Source organism: Sorex araneus, chromosome 2 (genome assembly GCF_027595985.1).
Source record: "Sorex araneus isolate mSorAra2 chromosome 2, mSorAra2.pri, whole genome shotgun sequence".
NCBI lineage: Eukaryota > Metazoa > Chordata > Mammalia > Eulipotyphla > Soricidae > Sorex > Sorex araneus.
The window spans coordinates 226,875,108-226,897,083 of NC_073303.1; the positions used below are offsets into that span (position 1 = coordinate 226,875,108).

The 21,976-nt window shown below is 43.9% G+C and overlaps 1 protein-coding gene across 2 annotated transcripts in view; it reads right to left on the bottom strand.

Moving 5' to 3' along the window:
- Window positions 1-1,171: 1,171 nt before the first annotated feature.
- DIP2B (disco interacting protein 2 homolog B) overlaps window positions 1,172-21,976 on the bottom strand; it is a 248,270-nt gene continuing 227,465 nt past the window's right edge. For both annotated transcript variants that reach the window (XM_055128597.1, XM_055128596.1), the window contains 10 exons: window positions 18,662-18,771; window positions 17,554-17,684; window positions 16,136-16,304; window positions 14,910-15,080; window positions 12,757-12,818; window positions 11,780-11,837; window positions 9,088-9,162; window positions 7,979-8,156; window positions 7,306-7,429; window positions 1,172-5,468 (listed from right to left, as the gene is read on the bottom strand). In XM_055128597.1, the coding sequence (XP_054984572.1) occupies window positions 5,216-5,468; window positions 7,306-7,429; window positions 7,979-8,156; window positions 9,088-9,162; window positions 11,780-11,837; window positions 12,757-12,818; window positions 14,910-15,080; window positions 16,136-16,304; window positions 17,554-17,684; window positions 18,662-18,771 (1,331 nt within the window). In that variant the 3' untranslated portion in view covers window positions 1,172-5,215. The remainder of the gene's footprint in view (window positions 5,469-7,305; window positions 7,430-7,978; window positions 8,157-9,087; window positions 9,163-11,779; window positions 11,838-12,756; window positions 12,819-14,909; window positions 15,081-16,135; window positions 16,305-17,553; window positions 17,685-18,661; window positions 18,772-21,976) is intronic.

Below are 21,976 nucleotides of genomic sequence, written 5' to 3' on the forward strand. Positions count from 1 at the left end.
GAGGGTCAAGCAAGGATGTTAATACTCTTGAGTCATTTTCCCTTCCTCCCCACTTTACCGAGTTACCAGCAATAATGCTAATGAATGACATCCTCAAATATGAAGCTCTTTCTGCTTATCCATCTGAGCCTTCAAAATCAGTGCAGATATTACCCCTTTCAGTAAATTTCCCACAGGCTTTTCCCTCACTGGTGAATTGGGTGCCCAAGTCTACCTGCCTCGTGGCACACCGTTCCTCTTAACTCTTAGTATAGTGTACTGTTTTCTTGGATCTCCTTGAGGGCATGACTCAGTATTTTCTCTTTCTAGTTTTAGTTCTTATTTCAGTGCCTGTGTTTAGTGGGTAAGCACTTGAAATGTTCTCAATTGCTTTTATAGTTCAACACATAATTCAAGACCCACTTAGAATTTTCATGGATGTACTGGTACTACTAATAAACTTCTCTTGGGTCAGAGAGATGATTGACTGGCAGCATGTTCTGCATTGGGGAGGTCTAGAGTAGGCTGAGCAGACCCTGAGAATTACCAGGTATGCCCCCCAAACTGCAAGAAAATAACACAAAAAACTTTGTTCTGAGGTCACATCTGGCAGTGCTTAGGGCTTACTCCTGGCTCTGCACTCAAGGTTCACTCCTGGGTGCGTCATGTGAAAGGCAAATGCCCTATCTGCTATACCCTGAACATTTTTTATCTTTTATAAATAATATTTTTTTTGCTTTTTGGGTCACACCCAGCAATGCACAGGGTTACTCCTGGCAGTGCTCAGGGGATCATATGGGATGCTGGGAATTGAACCTGGGTCAGCCGTGTGCAAGGCAAACGCCCTATCCGCTGTGCTATTGCTCCAGCCCCAAGAATAATTAATTTTTTAAGGATGAAAAAATTAAATGTCCAGAAGTAGAAAAAATTTAATACTCATAAAAAGCTTGTTAATTTTCAAAGGACTGTTTTGTGATCTGGTCTCCTTTTGTAGCATGGATTTATAAACTGCACTCAAAGAGATTTGCATTATTTTCTTTTTTTCTTTTTTGGTGTTTCCTTGAATCTAGATTTGGATTTCTGTACTCATCTTCCCGAAGCCATTCCGGTATCTTTGGGTCTCACCATTTGAAGTTAACAATTAAAATTTATCAATTTTGATTTATCCCAGTGTATAAAGCATTAAACACAATCAAGCATCAATATTTATTAACACAAGACAAAGGAAACACATTCAATGAGTTAATAGAACACTGTCCAGCCAGATGTTAAATTTAAAAATGTATATCTAGTCTAATTTCAAATAAATAAAAAAAAACTTTGTACATAATTACACAGTACTATTGTTTGAGTTTGACACTGGTAAATATCTTGACAAAAGTAAACAAAACAGCATTTAGGACAAAAAAATTATTTTTGTATTTTTACACTTGCTTCCTTGGACAAATAACATGGCCCATTTACATTTACCTAAACCAGAAATGTTGTATGGATGATAAAGAAAAGGCCTAATGTGTGTTTGGAGTACTGCAGCTTCTTGCTCCAAATACACTTGCTTATACATCAAAGCAGACAACAAAAAACAACACTAAGGCATAGATTTTGTTGGAGTTTTGAGGGTGAGGTGATAACTCCTCAATGCTTTAGTCTAAGATTCCTGGATATTCAAGGAAAGTAATTTATTTGGCCAAGATATTGAGCACCATGCCTGGGGCAGAGACCTTAATAAAAATCTAAGGCCTCAGGCCCTTTGTTGATTCAACAAAAGCACTAAGCAAGCATTGCCCAGGGACTAAAGTTAGGAGGCAAACTCATTTCAGGTAGATGGGATGGTCCCTAAATAGCCTGAGGCAGCATAACATCAGGAGGAAAGGACTTGGGAGTGGGTGGAGGTGGTGGGAAAGAACCAGGGCCTTCCTAAGGCGGGAAGTAAACAAAAAACTTGTGGATTCACTGGTGTCTACTGGCATGCTGGTCAATCCCAGGTCTCCCGCATGCAGCTCTAAGAATCCCCAGGGCCTAGGAATTCTCCTGATCTACCTCAGTTACTTCTGCTGTTAGGCAGAAAAGAGGTTCAGAAAATTCAGATGAATAGTTACAATTAACTAAGATGAGGACTTGCTATTTATTTTTCACAGGCATAAAAACCCATACAGAATATGTTCCACAGGAATTGCAAGGTTGTTTTTTTTTTAAATAGATAATGGACTTTAGAGTTGGTTCTACCACAAAAGTTCTACTTAGTATGAAAAGAACAAATGCTCTGTGTCATCAAGAGTTGCCTTAACCAAGTCTACAACCAAATGGGAATCTGATATCTGAGAACCTACAAATATCTTTAAGCCAATGACTGAATTCATCCCCCTTCCAGAGAAACACTCTATCAGAGTTATTGATAAAGTTCCCAAAACTGTGGATAAGAGGGAGCTTTCTTTCATTAGCATATTCTGGCTTTGAAGGCTATGCAAAGGATCAAGAAATCATCAATACAGTATACATTAAAGAAAAAAACAACCTAATGTCTTGAGGAACTACAAAACTAGAAAATCAGCCCGTAAGTAACTGGGAATGAACCTCACTCTGAGATTAATGGGAGTATATTATTTGAAGGAATGACAATAAATCAACACTGTCCAGTATCATAACTTCTAGCCTGTAGCTACTGAAACTTGAAATATGGCTAGTCCACAATGATATACTTAATACATTTAGCCAATTGATTTCAAAGACAACATAATTAAAAAAAAAAACAGCAAACTATCGGGAATATTTTTCATATTTGAGCCCATGTGGCAAGTGGTAGTATTTTGATATTTAGCTTAAACAAAAGTAAGTTCAAATCAATTTAATCTGCTTCTTAAAATTTCAATTTGTGTGTGTGGTACCAGGGATTAAACCCAGGCATATAAGGCATGAGTTTTACCACTGAGCCACTCTCTTGGCCCTGCTTCAGTTTACTTTTTCATAATGTGCTTTCTAGAAAAATTTAAATGACAGATGTGGTTCACATTGTATGTCTAATAGACATATTAACTGTGTAGTAAGAATTTTCAAAGTCATCCATAGGATACATTCTGCCCTTTTTATCCTTTCTTAGAATTTGTGGATTGTGGAGATAGATGAAGGTAGGTAGGGGGTGGGGGAGACTCTGGGCCACACCAGGAGCAGGGATCATACCTAGTGGTGCTCAGGGGACCATATGCAGTGCTGGGGATCAGATGGGATAGCGGTGGGCAAGGCAAGCGCAGAAACCTCTGTACTATCTCTCCAGCCCCCAAGATAAAACTATTTAACCCTCAGGATCACTAAGACTATTAGAAAGTTACTTTCCGAATAAGTAGGAGATATTCTCTGCAAACCAAGCCATTGCAAAACAATGGATTTTCTAGGCCCAATGTTGTTTTTTCCACTGTATACACTAGAACAGTTCCCATCACATGTAAATTAACTTCATACAAAATGTTGAAAAAGAGATCTGGAACTGGAAAATGCCTTGAGGTCTGCCTCGGTGGAGAATGAGTTGGGAGGAAAAGAGGAATTATGTAAAAGGAAGAGTCATAAAGTGGCTTAGAGACTTGTTATAAGGGCAGCCCCCAATAATGCTGCCCTGGTGAGGGGTCTGGTCTTTGCATTATAAACCTTATTTTCAGGGTAATTACAAGTCTTAAAAATTGTTTAAAAACATATTTAGTTTACATGATGTTACAGTGGGGGTAAATAATATGTATTATTAAAATAGCCTAAATAAATATTTACACAATAGACCAGAGTGGGTCAAAGAGAACCATTCTGATTTAACAAGTTAACTCTGTTCACTTTTGAGTTTTAATTTTTAAAAATATTTCTGTAAGAAAAAAATAATAAAATTCAACTATATTCAAATACATGAAGTATCAGACCAAAGAAAGGAAACTGAGCCGGACGCCAAACTCAGTCTCAGGCTCAGTCCGCTTGGCCAGGGCACCACAGTTATTTCAGAAGTTTCTTGAAAGCATCAGCCTTCCCCTACTGCAGCATAAGCCTGTCTATTTCGGCAACCCAAAACGATCAGTTTTGAGATGTTGAGTCGTGTAGCCTTATAATCTCATGTGACTATTGGTAGGTCCTACTGCTTTCCCAGCCTACCACCTGCTCTTGAACCCCTTGTGCACGTCGTGAAATGTGCATGCAGTGCACTTTGCAGAAACAAGTAGCTCTGTATACAAACTGCACACACGGTTTATAATGGGGGGCTGGAAAAGAGGAAATTCTCAAATATTATGCAGTCTCAACAGTTCCAACACTGGGGGCCGAAGTGCATTATCCTGGTTCCTTAGAACAGGGTGGGATTTAATGAATCTCAGTTTGTCCATAACATTTTGATTTTTAAACAGATTTTCAGCTTACAGAAATAGGTTGAATTCTTAAAAGCTTAAGCTGATTCTGGGAATGCAAGCTTTAAAAACAAATACAGGCAGCTTTAGTTTATAAAATACACCAGCCAAAAGAGACATAGTACAACGTGCAGTAAAATCTGCCAACAATTTGCACTTTTTAGTCATCTATTCAATTACACTGCACTACGAGAGTTCTAAAATTCTCTCAAAGCACAAATGTTCCTATTTTGGTTGTTAATAACTATATAAGCCAATTCTTCAGTTTTTTTAAGCTGAATTATGTGTATTCTTATTTACATGTTTAAAACACTGGTCAAATGTTTTACAGTTAAGAATTTATATATATATGCATATATATAATGTAATTCTCATATTCAGTGGGTTATCAGTTTTGCTTATGTGTAGACTAAGAGTAGCTCCATGTTAACAAAGCCCACAGGATGCCTAGCTATGATCAAATGGCAAAATACAGTACAGAGTGGGGAATTGTATAACTCAGACTACCCCCTTCATGTGAATTCATTCGACTCTTACAAAATTCTAAAAGAGCATTAGGTAAAAATACAAGTATATACAACAGATGAAAAAAATGCAACATGCATGTAATTGCTTTAGTAACGTGCTGCTCACGCTAGGTCCAAGCTCATGACTAACAGACTGTTAACATTTTTTTCATTTGCCATCTCAGAATTCCCCTTCCCTGTATGCTTAGTGCAGAATTCCACAGGATGAGATGAAGTATCTAAAGTAGCTGTCCCAGCTTATTTCTCATCATCTGAATGCTTGCTTCTAGTCCCAGATCTTTGGTCCTTGTGGTTTTTTAGGATGGAAATCTCCCCTTGAAATCTCCACAAGGCTGGTTACATGTTATATGCCACATAGATAGGGTCTAACTGGTCAGCAAGGAAACTGTCACGAAGGTGCATCCTCTGCTTCTCTCCTCTGGAGTTAATGGGGATAACACCTGGGTCCACCACAACCACGACTCCAACGATGAGGTAATGCTCTTCCAGGACCACATTTGTCACTAAAGGAACCAGATCGAGGGCTTCCTGCTCAGAGCCACACAGTTCCACAACCACCACAAGCAAGTTGGTCCATGTAAATACGGCACTGAAATGACAATGACATTCAATTATTGTCACTACTGCAATCAGTTATCTGTTCTCACGTATGCCTAGGATTTGGTCCCATCTCCTGGAGAACTGCTTTTTTCCTTGGATCCACTCAGAAGAGTAGGAGCCATGTTAGTGATATGTAATCTGACTGTAGGATCACAGCTACTGGCTGAACCACCAAAAATCTCTTAGGAGTCTAAAAGTGGAATGGAAAGCTGTGAGTGGGTAATGTGAAGGAAGGAAACGTGGCCTTCTGGTCCCTTGTTTCTATCTCCTGAGATCCAGAGTTAAGAGCCTGAGATACCCAGGTATTGTATTTGCCCTCTCTTTTGCTTAAGTTTTCTTGTTTTTATTTTGGGCCACTCTCAGCAGCATTCAGGGGCTGCTCCCAGCTCAATAATTGCTTTCAGCATTGCTTAGGGACCATGTGCCAGGTATAAACCTTGGCCTCTTGCATGCAAAGCATGTGCTCCAGTCCTTCGAACTGTCTCTCTGATCCTGATAGAAGACATATGCAACAGAAGAGTTCTGAGGATAGAATGTGATTTTTGGGGATGAGGAGGTATGTGTGGAGGTTCAGTCAGCCTCAGTGATTCTTAAACCTATGGTGTTTGGGTCTGATTTGTTTCTTTGGTTTAGAGGCCACATCTGGCATCACTCAGGGCTTACTCCTGGTGTTACCCTCCTGGCAATGCTTGGGGAACCTTATATGGTAATGGGGGATTAATATGGGGTTGGTTGCATGTAAGGCAAACTCAATTCCTGAACTATCTCAATGGCCCCAATATTAATTCTGTTTTGGATCATACCCTGCTATGCTCAGGGCTTACTCCTGGGATCACCCCTACGTGTGCCTGGGGTACCATATGCAGAGTAAGTGATCAAACTTGAGTTGGCCACGTGCAAGATCAGTGCACTACCTGCTATCTCTATTCCTTTTTGGCCTGCTAAAATAAAATTCTTCCACCTAATAAGAAATGCTTTAGGCAGAATTTTGTCTTGCACTGAGTGGGACGGCTGCATTAGCAGGTCTGGCCTACTGTGAGTGCAGAACTTAATTGGTTTAAAAAAAAAACCATAAATGAATTCCAGTTAAGAAAAAACATAAACCATATTAAGCAAACTAACAGAGAAAGAGACCTTAGAAATGATTTAAATGCATGTCATGGTGACCAGCATATTCTGACTTTTTGTTTTTGGGCTACACTCAGCTATGCTCAGGGGTTATTCCTGGCTCTGCACTCAGAAATTACTCTTGGTGGTGCTTGGGTGCCATGTGGGGTGCCAGGGACTGAATCTGGGTTGGCTTGTGCAAGGCAAATGCCCTACCAACTGCATTATCGTTCTGGTCTCTGTACTGACTTTCTTGAGGCAGGATGATCAGGCGGGTACCTTTAAGTGCCTCTTATTAACCCAGCTTCACAGACATCCCTCTGAGTTAGTCTCAGGGTCTCTGTGACCCTTTCTGCCATAGCAGCTGGCATACCCAAACTGGAGTTAGTGTATTATTATTTTTTTTTTTGCTTTTTGGGTTCACACCCGGGGATGCTCAGGGGTTACTCCTGGCTCTGCACTCAGGAATTACTCCTGGCAGTGCTTGGGGGACCATATGGGATGCTGGGAATCGAACCTGGGTCAGCCGCGTGCAAGGCAAACGCCCTACCCGCTGTGCTATCGCTCCAGCCCCCCAAACTGGAGTTAGTTCATCTCCTTTCTTCCTTTCTTCCCTTGGCTCCCTCTCTCTGCAGGTGAGAGGGCTGAGTGCTGAGAATTAAGGGCTAGCTGAACTGGCACATGGCAGAGCTAGGAAAGCTGTTCTGTCAGGGCTTTACCATTCAGCAATGCTCCTGTGGACCCGGGACACTGAGGTCTCAATATCAATCGGGTGATATCTTAATCCTCTCAGCTCCAGGGTTTCATCCAAAGCCCCCACAACGTATAAAGCATCATGACGCTCTGACAGAGAGAAAAGAGACATTTGGTTAATTAGATCTCTAAGTACAATACAGTGCTAGGGCTCAGAGCCCAGGGTTTGATGCTGCCTCACCGCGTGGCATCACTCGCCAACTGTGTGATGCGGAGTAAAGCACATGGCCTCTTGTGTGGAGCAAGATTGTGAAACAGGGTGACAAGAAATGGCCATGCAAAGATGAAGTGGGGAGATCCATATAGGGAAGTTAGAATGATGCTTGGTACACTCTAAGTAACCACAAAATTAGCAATTTTTATCATCACCATCATCATCATTATGTGTTGTGAATTGTGTGGGTTGAAGAAAGCCAGTGGTAACTTGTCTTGCCGAGAGAGAGAGAGCGCGAGTGAGAGGGTGAGAGAGGGTGAGAGAGGGCGAGAGAGGGCGAGAGAGAGCGAGAGCGAGAGAGAGAGAGTGAGAGAGAGAGAGAGAGCGAGAGAGCACTTGGTACTAGAATAAAATAAAAGAATGTCAGGCTGTGCAATTGGCTGAAATGCAAGCTTGGCACAAGACAAGTGTTGGTGAGGAGATACCTCCGGTGGCTGCAGTAAGCTCTGTCCGGCGAACAAAACCAAGATATCCTGTCCGTGCCCAGAGAGTCTGAGCAGCATCTCCGAAGCTGAGGCGGGTGTTGAAATGATCGGCTTGAAGAGTCTCACTATCGTAGATGGTGTAGTAGCCACTAGCTGTGTGGGGACTGTTGACCCAAATCTAAAGAAAGACAAAGAACATACAAATCATACAAATCTATCAAATAAATCTTCTTGGCACAGATTGGTTTTTAAATCACTTCCCTACAATAAGAATAGCAATACAATTGCAATAATAAAAGCTGTTGACATTTACCAAGTATTTTTTGTGCTCATAGTAAAAGCTGGACTTTTCTGAAACATATCCATGAATCCTGAGACAAATTATATGGCAATGTTGCATGCACTTATCTTATTTCCCTTTTATCATGGAAAAACAAGGCGAACTTGCCCAAAATGCAGAAACTAGGAAACTCTTAACCATGCCCCTTTATCCTTCCTGCTCCTTGCTTCATTTCTGGCCTCTCTGGGGTCCCACAGATGCATCAGGGCATCATTTCTGTGCCCCTGAACCTAAAACCTTAGAAAAGAACTCCAGAGGATATTTGAATTTTGAATCTGAACATGACAATTGCTAACAACAATAAGACCACTGGCACTCATGTGACACACTCAGTGAATCTTACACAATTCCACTAAGTCGGTGAGGGAGTGTAATTACTATTTACAGATGAAGAAAGAGGCCCTGAAAAGTTAAGCAACTTGTCACATACACACACACACACACACACACACACACACACACACACACATATAGGGGTGGGAGGAGCTATACTCAGCTCCATGCTTGCAGTGTGTGTGGCACACACACACACACACACACACACACGTACACACACACACACACACCTCATGCAGGGCAGGACATGATACCCAAGTTTCCTGGCTGCAAATCATGTGCCCCGCCCTCTGAGCCTTCTCCTCCCTAAGACTTTTCTGAAATGAAAACAATGACAGAAAAGTTAAACCTACGGTTTAAAAGACTTCAGAGTGTGAACCTGAAAAATCTTTCATGACTGACTTTTCAGAGTAAAGGTGAACATCTTCCTTACCTCTCCAAGGTGAGAATCTCCAACAGGCCCTTTGGTCTCTGGATTAACAATAACCACTTTCACTCCAGGTAAGATCTAAGGGTCAAAGAGAGAGAGAGAAATGGAACGCGCTTCAGAGACTGACAGCCTGTTTGCCTCCCTCCAGCACAAGCAGCGCTCCATGGGTCAGTAGTGACAGGTACGCAAAAATGCCTCGCAAAGACCACAGGTGACCATCTGTGCAGAGGAAGAGCAACTTCTGAGCACAGCTTGTGGTGCTCAGCATTTATAGACTAACGGGACCATGAGCTCACCTGTCACTAGACCAACAACAGTGAGCCCCCGAAGGCAGAGGAGCAGAGAGGGCTGCCTGGGAGGTGCCCAGTGCCTAGTGCAAGCCAGCAGGACAGAGGCTTTAGGAGGGAGATGGCAGCAGCTCTGTGGAGTGGAGACATTCAGTCCCTAGGGTTCTGGTAGACATTATGTACCAGGAAAAGAAAGGAAGACACAAATGCAAGAGAATGGACAAGGCCTCATACAAGGAAGGCCTCTCAGGTGTTCTGTATCTATCCTTAAAAACTGCCCTTCAGGGGCTGGAGAGAAAGTACAAGGGTTAAGGCACTTGCCTTGCAATGTCATGTCCTGATTTGATTCTGAACACAGCCAGGGGTCAGTCCCGAGCACAGAGCCAGGAATAGCCCCTGGGTACAGCTGGATGTGGCCCAACACTCTCCCAAATAAAAATTTCCATTGTTTCTGTTTTGGGAGTTCCTCCCAGAAATCTCATCCAACTAGGCCAGCAATTTAATGCAAGGGCCCAAGGATGCAGTATTGTCAGGTCATGCTGGGGGTTTCCCGGGCTGTGCTCTGCAATGCTCAGGGACCATGTGGTGTCAGGGAACAAACAAGGGTTGGTTACATGCCAGATAAGAGACTCTGCCACTGTAGTGTCTCTAGAGTCCCTAAATCCTTCCCTCTTCATCTGGAGTTCGAGTATCTGAGCATCAGAGGTCTACAGTGACTGCCCTGTACTCACACACCCCCAGGGAAGAAGTTCCCACCAGTCCTGCCAGTCAGCTAAGGCTCAGCTGGGGCAGACAGATTAGGTCAGAAGAGTGAACCCAGAGTAACCTCCCAGGGGTGACTGACCAACAACAGGTTTTGTTTTTATGGTGATGGAGTGAAACCTGCACATGCAATGTGCCCTACTGCTGAGTTACATGCCAGGCGCTACTGGCATTTGTGGTGAGGACTGAACCCACAGCCTCAAACGCGCAAGGCAAGCAATTGCAGTTCCATTAAGAAATTTCTTTTTCTTGGGCCGGAGTGATAGCACAGCGGGTAGGGCGTTTGCCTTGCAAGCGGCCGACCCGGGTTCGATCCCCGGCATCCCATATGGTCCTCCAAGCACCGCCAGGAGTAATTCCTGAGTGCAAAGCCAGGAGTAACCCCTGAGCATCGCTGGGTGTGACCCAAAAAGCAAAAAAAAAAAAAAAAGAAATTTCTTTTTCTGTGTTTTCTACCCACCCACATCCAGGGCCACTGGGTGCTGGGACTTGAACCCAGTGCCTCACAGAAACAGAATGTGCTCTATTAAAGACATCCCTGGTTTCAATGGTTCCTTCTGTGACATTCAAATTTCTCTGCATTTCACAATTACCACAAGGGATTTTTAGGTACCAACAGTATCTCTTCAAAGAACTGAGTAAATAGAATGTATTGCTGCTAATGTTCTATCAATCCAAGGTAGAGACAAGATGGCAAACTCTGAACCAGCATCCTAACCAACAAGCCCCTTAGAATCCCTCTGTTTGGAATTGTGAGGAAGAAGTTTCTGCTGGTCATAAGCCCAGTGTCCAACACTGTTACAGCAGCTTGAGTGGACTTGCACAATAAATCTTTCGAGAATATTTTACAGCTTCATTCTAAGAAATCTTACCTCTATAATCTGTTCCCTGTTTTATCTTTTAGCTTCAAATATGTATCTTCCTTGACATTACACTCCTCTCTACTCCCCACATTCTCCTCCTCTTAACATTATAAAGATACAACTGACTTGTTCTTTTTGTACTTTTTTCAGGGGAGGTGCCTGGGTCTGGGCTGCTTCCAGCAAGCCTGGTCCAGCCCTCGGAAGTCACACACACAAGGCATGTGCTCCACCCCTTTCCCGTTCCCTGGCCCCTTGACTTGGCTCCTTTCAAGTATTGCTCCTCTTTCTACCTTGAAGATAATGAACCCTGAATCTTGCTGGAATGTGAAGAAGAATATGCCAGTGAAAGGTTTATTTTCCTTTTGTGGTAAGGGAAACTCGCGCTGAAAGTGGACTAGTGTCCGAACATGATGGCCACTCAATACCCCTATTGCAGACCACAACACCCAAAAGGAGAGAGAACAAATTGGAATGCCCTGCCATAGAGGCGGGGTGGGGTGGAGGTGGGGGTTGGATTGGGGGGTGGGAGGGATACTGGGTTCATTGGTGGTGGAGAATGGACACTGGTGGAGGGATGGGCTCCCAAACACTGCATGCGGAAAAAACAAGCACGAAATGTTTGAATCTGTAACTGTATACCCTCACTGTGACTCACTAATTAAAAAATAAAAATAAATAAATTAAAAAAAAAAGAAATCAGATACTTTCCATTTTTTATTTATTTTTAAATGAACTTATTCACACAGACCACTTTCCCCGTGAGTAATAAAGAGAACAAATTACCTTTCCAGACTCGGAGAGGAGCAAACTCTGCGGGGCGCCTCGTTCCACAAGACGAACCCTGTGGAAGAAGAACATTTCCTCCATGACATGTTCTGACCATCCCAGTGCCTGAGAGCTGGTGCCTCCTCCCCAGGCCCCCAGTGGGTCTCCCCACACACCAGAAGAGTCTCTCCGGCTCAGCACTGCTATCCTGGGCAGGGAACTCTCTGGGTAAGGTTATCCTGTGCCCTCTAGGACATGCAGCAACACAGCAGGCTTTTACCCACTAGATGTCAGTAGCTTCCCCTTGTTGTGGCAAGAGGGGGATAAGCAAAAAGCATCTTTAGAAGTGTCCTTTGTCCTCTAAGGGGCACTGTCCAGACTGAAGACCTTCACATGCCCACCTTGGCACTTTCCCAGGGGACTGTGGGTTGAAACTCTGGGCCCTGCTTTTTTTTTTTTTTTTTTTAAATCTTGTCTGTCCCATCTCTTATTTTCAAAGAGGAGAGAGCATCCATTTCCATCAAGTCTCAAAATGCATTTACGCAAAGAACTAAGTATTACTTTCCACTGTGAAATGAAAGCTTTCTTCTAAGTGTAAACAAGCTTGTAATCTGGCTGGAATGCTAAAGAAAAATCCCTCTTCCTTTTTCTTTTTTAGGGATGGGGGATTGGGCCACACCCGGCGATGCTCAGGGGTCACTCCTGGCAGTGCTTCGGGGGACCATAAGGGATGTTGGGGATAGAACCTGGCCTGTCGCATGCAAGGCAGGTGCCTTACCCGCTGTGCTGTAGCTCTGGCCCTCCGCCCTCTTTCCTAATAATAATAAGTCTAATAAGTGTGAATCTTATTAGACACTGAAAGCAAATTCTATCCCTCTCTACACACCCCTTTGAGAAGATACACACAAAAGACATAAAGAGGGTTGCCAGCTTTCATGTGAGGCGCAGAACCTTATGTGCAGGTACTCTGGGAAAGTAACCCCAAATTACTGCACCTGTCGTGTCTTAGTGACTTCAGATCCACGTACACAGTTGTTGGATCAGGCCCTGAGGTTCCCTAAAAAGAATAAAAACATTCTTTAGTTAAACCTAAATTATTTCTATATTTCATATTTTCAAATCAAGAAATACATTATTTGGCCACATAAGAAAACTCTCCAATTCTATTTCTGAAGTTTACACCCTTCAAGAGTGAGGTGGGGGTTGCAGCAGGCCTTGAGAGACAGCCTGGGTATTTTTTGGTTTGTTTTGGAAACACATCTGGCAATGACTGGGGGACCATGCAGTGCTGGGAACAAAGTATCCTGTACAGCTCTGGCTCCCACCCCTCACAAGCTTGGTATCTTTTGGCCACAGGTGGCAGTTTTTAGGGCTTACTCCTGACTCCTGGCTGTGCTCAGAGATCACTCCTAGTGGGCTTGGGGGACCACCTGGGGTACTGGGATTGGACCTGAGTTGGATGCATGCAAGGCAAGCGCCCTACCCGCTGTTCAGCCCCGGCAGCCTGGTTTTAGCCTCATGTTTTCTTTCTTTCCCGGGACAGCAGGGGCCTATCCACAAGGGCCACAGCAGCACTGAAAGGTCACCACGTTGAGACGGTTCCATCCCCGAACTCAAAGCAGGGAAAGACAGGTCTACTTTGGGGACCTCCAAGTCAGCACTGGCCAGGCTGCCGGTCAGGAGCCCACAGGGAGCTCCAAGGTGAGAGCGCCCGGACACCTGAATGTCACAATGCAATGGGTATGAAGCTCACACAGACCTGCACTTGCACTGAGAGCTTCTAGACCACATGGAATCAGCTCCATTTTTTCCTGGTAGCTCAGTCCCTTTTTGTTTTGTTGGTTTTAGGTCACACTCAGGAGTCACTCCTAGAGGTGCTTGGGGGACCATATTTAACTCCAGGGATCAAACCAGGCTGGGCTGCATGCAAGGGGAGTGCTTTATCCTCTGTAGTATCTCTCTGGCCCTTAGTCCCTTTTTGTCGTTCACCCACTAATAACATGACAAGTCTATCATCTGGTTGGAGGAGAGACTAAGCCTTATCTGTGCTTCCTCTGGGGGAAAAGATTATAAAATACAAAGGAGATCAAAAAAAAGGAGATATAAATTAATTTCATATACGACAAACACATCATGATTCATCATCTCTGACTGTAAGTCATCATCACTACTAAGATGCACATTATGCTCACTGCAGCACCGTTTACAACAGACAAGACTTCTGGAGCCAACCCAAGTACTCAGCAACAGGAGAACAGGTAAAGAAATTGTGGCTTACATACACGGTGGAATGCTAATCAGCTATGAGAAAATAGGCAAACCAGCAGTTCACAGCTACGTGGCTAGAACTAGAAGGTATCCTGGCAAGTGAAGCAGGTCAGAGGGAGGCCATGCAGGATGATCTGAGTCATATGTTGATATAATGAAACAAGCAAGGGAATGGGTAATGTCCAATGAAAACAAACATTTCTGCTGCTCTGACAACAGAGCTGACGCTAATTGGGTGGGGCAAGGGATGTCCATGTGTGTAAGAAACTGGTCAGAGAGATGGGCAGAGTACAGAGAACTGAGCAGGTGCCCAGGAGGGTTCTCCCACTTTGGTAGTGGTTCAGTGACTGTATGTGCCAAAGCATTACCACTGTACCTCAATTTATTTAATATTATCACTATTTTGGGGGTCATACTTGGCAGTGCTCAGAGCTTACTCCTGGTGGGAACTTGGCAGGGGAGTGGGGGAGTAGGGGTGCCAGGGATTGAACCCAGGTCAGCTGCATGTAAGAAAAGTGCCCTACCCACTATACTATCTCGCCATCCTCTGTACCTCAATTAAAAAAAATTAAATAAAAAAAGTAAGAGATTATACACACCCCCGTACTATTTTCTTTGGTATTCAACTGCTGGGTGTGGCTCCCAGTACCTGGCACTGAGAACTCAATGACTCTACAGAACGGCACTTCGAAGGAGGGATCAGATTAAGTCTTCATTATCTTTATTTTACAGAGCAGTGAAGTGGGGGCCGGGGAAGTCCCAAAAGGACTCCCATCCCCCAGCAGGTGAGAGGAGCTTTGGATTCTCCCGGCTGAGACCTCTGCTGGGGGCATCCTGCTTTCCATTCCCATTTGTTCCCAGACAAGATTCCATTAGTCACCTGCAAACATATTGCTACATTGACTCTTGATCCAAATGTGGTGCTGACAGCCCGAGGGGACAGCCCGATGTCTTTGAAGAGTTTGGAGAAGGACTGTTGCAGGGCTATTCGGGGCCGCTCCTCGGCCACCACCACACAGGTCCGGATGCATGAGAGATTGATCCCTCTGGTCTGCAAGACACAGAGACAAGGTTAGTGGGGTCACCCCAGGGTTAAAAGGGGTGGCAAAAACACTGCTCTATCTCTGCTCAGGAACATCCATAGAGCTGCAAGTTTTTAGCCCAGACACCATCAGAAAAGAAACACTCAACATTTTCAGAATATCATTATCATGGCTGGATCTGCCATTATGTTTCTTCTCCCCTTCATCTAAAAATGTTAGGTTCTGCAGCAATTATTTTAATCCTCCACATGTCTGCATAGAATTTCAAAATGGAAAGAAGTAGCTAAGGCCCCAGACCAGCTAGTAACCTACTGATTAACCCTCATTTCTTTTTTTCTTTTTTCTTTTTGGGTCACACCTAGAGATGCATAGGGGTCACTCCTGGCTTTGCACTCAGGAATTATCCCTGGTGGGAATTGAACCTGGGTCGGCCGTGTGCAAGGTAAACGCCCTACCCGTTGTGCTATCGCTCCAGCTCATCTTTTTTTTTTCATTTTTTGGATCACTGATCTTGGTGAAAGAAGAGTCAGTGTTTTCTAACTCCTCATGCCAGTCAGAGCTACAATCACTGGATATATAGGAGTGCGCTACCTTATATTTGGGCCATTTCCCCAAGAGCCAACACCCAGCGACGCACAGGGGTCACTCCTGGCTCTGCACTCAGGAATTAGCCCTGGCAGTGCTCAGGGGACCATATGGGATGCTGGGAATCACACCCGGGTAGGCTGCATGCAAGGCAACGCCCTACCTGATATGCTATCACTCCAGACCCCAAGAGCCAATATTTTGAGATTATACATTGTATAGGAATAAAACCTGTGGGGGTCACGGTTTCTATCATCTTTACACAAAGCAATTTCCACTCAGTGTGCCAACAAATCTCACCTTCTGCCCAAAGTAACATTAAGCTATGAAAGAGTGCACTAGTAAATACTAGAAGAGATCAACTTCCTGAGGTTTACAAAACACCTGATCGATCATTAAAAATAGCAGGCAGTCACCTGTCACCCGTGCCATTTCTTTAAAACTTCTCAGGACCGAGTGAGCAGCAGCTGTTTCTTACCTTTAGCACCTCTACCTGGTTTCCAAGTCCTTTGGTGCAGAGCTCCATTACTGAATAGGAGCAGAAAGTATCCCTTATTTTGTACTGGTTGACAGTGGAGAGCCAGAGGAAGAGGTTGTTTTCTAACTCCATAGGAGGAATTAAGATGGACTGGTGACCTGAATACACACTGCAATAAAAAAAGGCAAGAGTTTACATTATCCATTTGTCCCTGACACATGAGTGTTTTAGAATATCATCAGTTACACAGATATTTACCGAGTTATGAAGGATGGTGTAAGGTAATGTTAGATATAAGTGTCTAAGAATGAGCTTTGCTCCTATGCAACCCACAAGACAATAAACATAAAATAAAGCAGTAAATAAAATATGCATAAAAAACTCTGTGGTCACAGAATAAAGAGTCAAGTTCGACTGGGGGTTGTTTCAGAGAGTAAGTGACACTGAGCTTGAAGAAAGAAATTTCTGAGTGGCTGGAGGAAGTGGGGATGGCAGTGAAGGGACTGAGGCAAAAGAAGAGCATGTATGAGGGAGGCAGAAAAGCAAGGGGGATGTTCAAGGTAACTGGAAATAGCACTCCAGGGTGAAGTCCTGGAAAACAGGTGAGAAGTGAGGCCAAGAAGGCTTGGACCAAATGACAGATGAGCTTAATAAGCACAGGATAAGCCATGTGATCCCTCGAATTCCTACGCCTGGATACGGGTTCAAATCACAAGAGCCTGTTTTTGAAAAAAGATTTAAGCATATCCAGTGAAGGTGATTGACCTCGTGAATTTTTGCACAGCAATTTTTACGAACAACTGAGCCAAAGGATATGAAATTTAATTAGATGTGAGACATAGAGAAAAAGAAGTTGATAAGCTCCAAGTTTGGTTCCCTATTATGAACGGTGCCATCCTAACAAAGGAGTGGACAGAGAGAGGCTGATGAGTGCAGTGTCCAGGAAACATTCATGGGGATGCCTCCCAAGGAGGTGACAGCATTGGTCTGAGGTCAGTTCCTTGGGTGGGCAACAGTGGGCAGGAAATCTGCTGCTCCACAAGACACATTCCGGCCAGGACAGCCGGGCTACACTCCAGTCACATGCTGGCAGTCCTTCTAACCCTTCCTTTCATGCCTGGGGGTGCATTCTGGCTGTCAAAACCTGATAAGGCTCACCACGTATCATCTTCCCACTTGGCTCTACTTCTAACATAGGGATTACAGGATGGAGTGGAGGGCAGATAACATGATTACTGTGCTTTGGGATGAGGCATAAAACATATAAGAGAATACAAATACCACAGATAAAGATGGTGCACCAATTTGGGAAACAAGGATTACACTGAAACTGACGAATTAAGGGAAAGATGGAAAAGATGATATGGTTATAGTTCACCCAAAGACAACGCCCTGTTTCTTTACATTTCCATTCCTACCTGCAGAGACACCACAGTGCAAAGCCAAGTCCACAGTAAGGATCAAGGCAGATGGCGATCTGCCGTGAGGAGTACAACTCGCACTGGAGCTTGATGGCTCTACAGAGAGCGTTGACCGCGGAGTGGGACATCTGTCAAGCAAGGAACAGGGAACAGAATGGAACTGGAATCCCACGAGCACAACAATAGCTATAATTTAGTTTTGAGAACTTTCAACTTCTCATTCTCCTAAACTCCTCAAAATGATACATTTTTTTTCTTTTTGGGTCACACCCAGCGATGCACGGGGGTTACTCCTGGCTTTGCACTCAGGAATTACTCTGGCAGTGCTCGGGGGACCATATGGGATGCTGGTAATTAAACCCGGGTCAGCTGTATATCGCTCCAGCCCCAAAATGATACATATTTTTGATTGCTTCAAAGCCTTATGTAAGTCTGGGCTGGAGTTAGAGTACAGCGAATTGGGCACTTGCCTTGCACACGGCAGACCCGGGTTCAAACTCTGGCATCTTGTATGGTTCCTAGAGCACCACCAGGAGTGATCCCTGAGTACAGAGCTAGGACTTAGCCCTGAGCTGAGTGGGGCACACACACAAAAAAATAAGAACAGAAAAAAAAGAACAAAGCCTAATCCAAATTTCATTTGAAGAGATTTCCTGTCATAGCAGATGTTTTGGTACAGGAGTCTTGGTTTTGATCCCCACACCACATGGTCCCTCAAGAACTATGCTGGGAGTAGCCCCTGAGCACTGCCATGTGTACCCCACATTAAATTCAAAATATGTAGGTATGTTATTCCTGTCATTAGTCAAGATTGGGTTTTATGAAACAGGAACCTACAATTCCAGACTGGCTCGAACTGTAACTTTGTTAGGCTCTCTGTTAACACTTTGGACATAACACAAATTTCTTGGGATAACTTATTCTGGAAGAGTCAATGCTTTCAGTTAAATATAGCAGGGCCCTTGATCTCCCGCCTACTGCTCAGTGGTACAGCTGGTTGGCTTCCGCATCAGAAGTCCACAGAGCAGCGATCATGTCTATTTTTTTGCAAACCTGGCGTTTTACCAGCATGCAGTGAGGAGTGAACATTTCCAGCCTACCCTACCTTTACTCCTGTGAGCATGCCTGTGGTGGAGACACTGAAATCAAGGTATGCCAACATCTCAGGAGTGGGAGGTTTATACAGCTGAGGTAACCTTTTCCTGGGTAAATCATCTGCAATGAGAAGAGAAAACATGGTATCAGACATGCTGCAACCTGAAAAGTGTGCTGCAACTCTTCAACTAGTTTCCGGGGCTTTGCTACGGCCAAATTTAGCTTCTTGGCTTTGCTAAGGCTTAGCTAACCAAGCAGCTCTCTTATGTCATTGTCACCACTAGATAATGCAAAGAATTAAACTGACATCAGGTAAACACTTCTACTGAAAGGTGAGTGAAGGGGTAATAAACAGTAGTTGGAAAGTACAGATGGAAGAAACAGACTACACATTCAGATCCCAGCCCTGCCATCTTTCAGTCATGCGACCTTGGAGTTAAACCTGCTTCCTTATCTCTAAGTAAGATTACTACCACCCTTATGTAACTGTTAGGCAGTAATTCAAATATAGCATTAAAAAAAAATTTCTTCCCCTTCCGTTCACTGTTGATGTTGCTGTGATATTGCACACAAGCCCGGCTGTAGTACTCATTGAGGTCTGTGCTCCTTTAATTGTACACATCTGCCAGAGTTTGTGCCTCTCTGTGGTGGTTACACACCTGACTGCTGTGTGGCCAGAAATCACTTGCTGTACCAGGGACTGCAGATGGCAGAGTTACTAGGCCCAAAGACTGGAGCTGCTTGGATCACATTCACACATTTGGGACATCAGGGATTTGAATCCATGACCTTAAGTTTGCAAGGCCCAGTGCTAAGCTGCTGAGCTATTTCTCTGGGTCCTCACAGAAAGCACTTGTAAAAACAGCTCAAAATGCTAAAAGAAGTTCAGTTATCATCATGCTGGTTTCAAGTTAAAGTGCACTATTTATAGTTATTTACATGCTACATTAATCATGAACTGCTTTGAAAGGTGGGCAGTGTTGGGTGAGGGAGATGACCCCAAGGGCTGGAGCACACGCTTTGCATGTGGGAAGGCTGGGCTCAAGCTCCAGCACTGCATACCCTTCCTGGGCAACACTGGATGAGGCCACCAAAATGAAAAAAAAAAAAGAAAAGAAAAGAAAAAAAGAAAAAGTTGGACAGTTTTGCTTTCTTTTCTTGGACAGGAGGCCTTGGGACATACCCTGTGATGCTCTGGGGACCACATATGGTATTGGAGACTAAATTGAGGTCAAACACATGCAAGGCAAATGCCCTACCCTCTGTACTATAGCTCCAGCACTAGTAGTGACAGATTTGAAGAACTACAACTTAGAAGTGGAAATTATTTTCCTTTACTTTTTGTTCTATTCATTGCCCCAAATCTGCATTTTAAGTATGTAGAAGCCAGAATGTAAAGAAAATATCTGGCCCCAACTATGCTAATAGCTGGGCTCCTTTGACTTCTGGATCCATTAACAACTCTCAATTTTAAATTTCTTCATCATTGAGTACCATCAAACATCAAAAATTTTTATTGTTTTGGGCTTGTCTTTGGGAGGCAGATGGCCACTCATGCTCCTTAAACTGCGGCTTTCAGTAGCACAACCACATTTCAGGTCTTTCCCAAAAGTGACTGGGTCTAGTACACATGGTAGGTCTGTTTGTAACCCACCAACGCAGTCCTTTTGTGCTCCATGTCGTATGTGACAGCGTTTATATCCTTGTCTAACACATGCAAAAAAAAAAAAAAATCTAGTTCAGTAATTGGAACACAGTAACTACTTTATTGTGTGAATACAATAATAATTCAGTCTATTGGGGCTGGAGCAATAGCACAGGGGGTAGGGTGTTTGTCATGCACGCAGTTGACCTGGGTTTGATTCCCAGCATCCCATATAGTCCCCTGAGCCTCACCAGGGGTAATTCCTGAGTGCAGAGCCAGGAGTAAATCCCTGTGCATTGCTGGGTGTGACACCACCCCCCAAAAAATTCTATCTGGAATACTGGAAATTCTTTCTCCAGACGACACACACATAGGTAATCCCTGTATTTAAACACATGTAAATGAGGATACACTTACATGGCACTGCTATAAACATGGAGGGAGAAAATGAATGATTCAGAGACTAAGAACAGAGCCCTGACTCTATTTGAATTTTAGTTCTGCTACTTATTAAACCTCCCCATTTCAGTCTGTTTTTTCATTTGTAAAACAAAATTAGCACTTACTGGGCCAGGGAGATAGCTCAGAAATCAGAAGCATGTGCAGCCCCTAAGCACCACTGGACCTGAACCCTGAACTGCCCAGCTTAGCTGGTTGAGTGTCTCCAGGAGTGACCTCCGAATCCCCTGAGCACTGCTTAGGAGGACCAGACAAACAAAACAGCATCTAGGTCAAAACTAGGTAACACTGGGGGCTGGAGTGATAGCATAGCGGGTAGGGCGTTTGCCTTGCACGTGGCCGACCCGGGTTCAAATCCCAGCATCCCATATGGTCCCCTGAGCACTGCCAGGGGTGATTCCTGAGTGCAGAGCCAGGAGTAACCCCTGTGCATCGCCAGGTGTGACCCAAAAACAAAACAAAACAAAAAAACAAAACAACTAGGTAACACATGTCAGGTGACTAGCATGCAGTAGGGCTCAATAAAAATTAGATATTATTATGATGATTATTTATTGTGCTTTACATTATATCATTTAAACTTTACAATCCTACAAAGCAGTTATCACAAGCCTCCATTTTATTGTTTAGCCCAAATTAAGAGGGATGCTCAGGATAAAAGGTATGAGGATTTAAAGCCCATCTTCTAGGGCCAGGGCAATAGTACAGTGGGTTGTGCACTTGCCTTGCACAACCCACCTGGATCCAGCCCACCTGGATTCAATGCCCAGGCCCCCTATGGTCCCCATAACCCCTCCAAGAGTGATTCTGGGTACAAAACCAGGAGTAAGCCCTGAGCACCACTGGGTGTAGCCCCAAACCCCCCTCCCCCCGCAAAAGCCCCATCTTCAGAGTCTAAGATCCATACACTTTCCTATATCATGACTCACTAGATATCCCTATGCCTTATTCTTTCCAATGTTTATCATCTAAAACACTCCTGCACTTAAAAAAATAAACAAAATTAATGCACTTGATGGGGTATCAAAGTTCTTCCATATTATGTGCGCTTGATCTTAATAAATCTGTGGGTGAGGTAAGGGTAGGTAATCTCAGAGAAGTATATTGTCAGTAAGTGCTGACACTTGAACTAGAACTGTTCTTCTGACTTTAAGTCTAATATCTGTCTCAACCATATCACATGTGGGAAACAACAGACCAGAGTATCTTAGCACTTTCAAT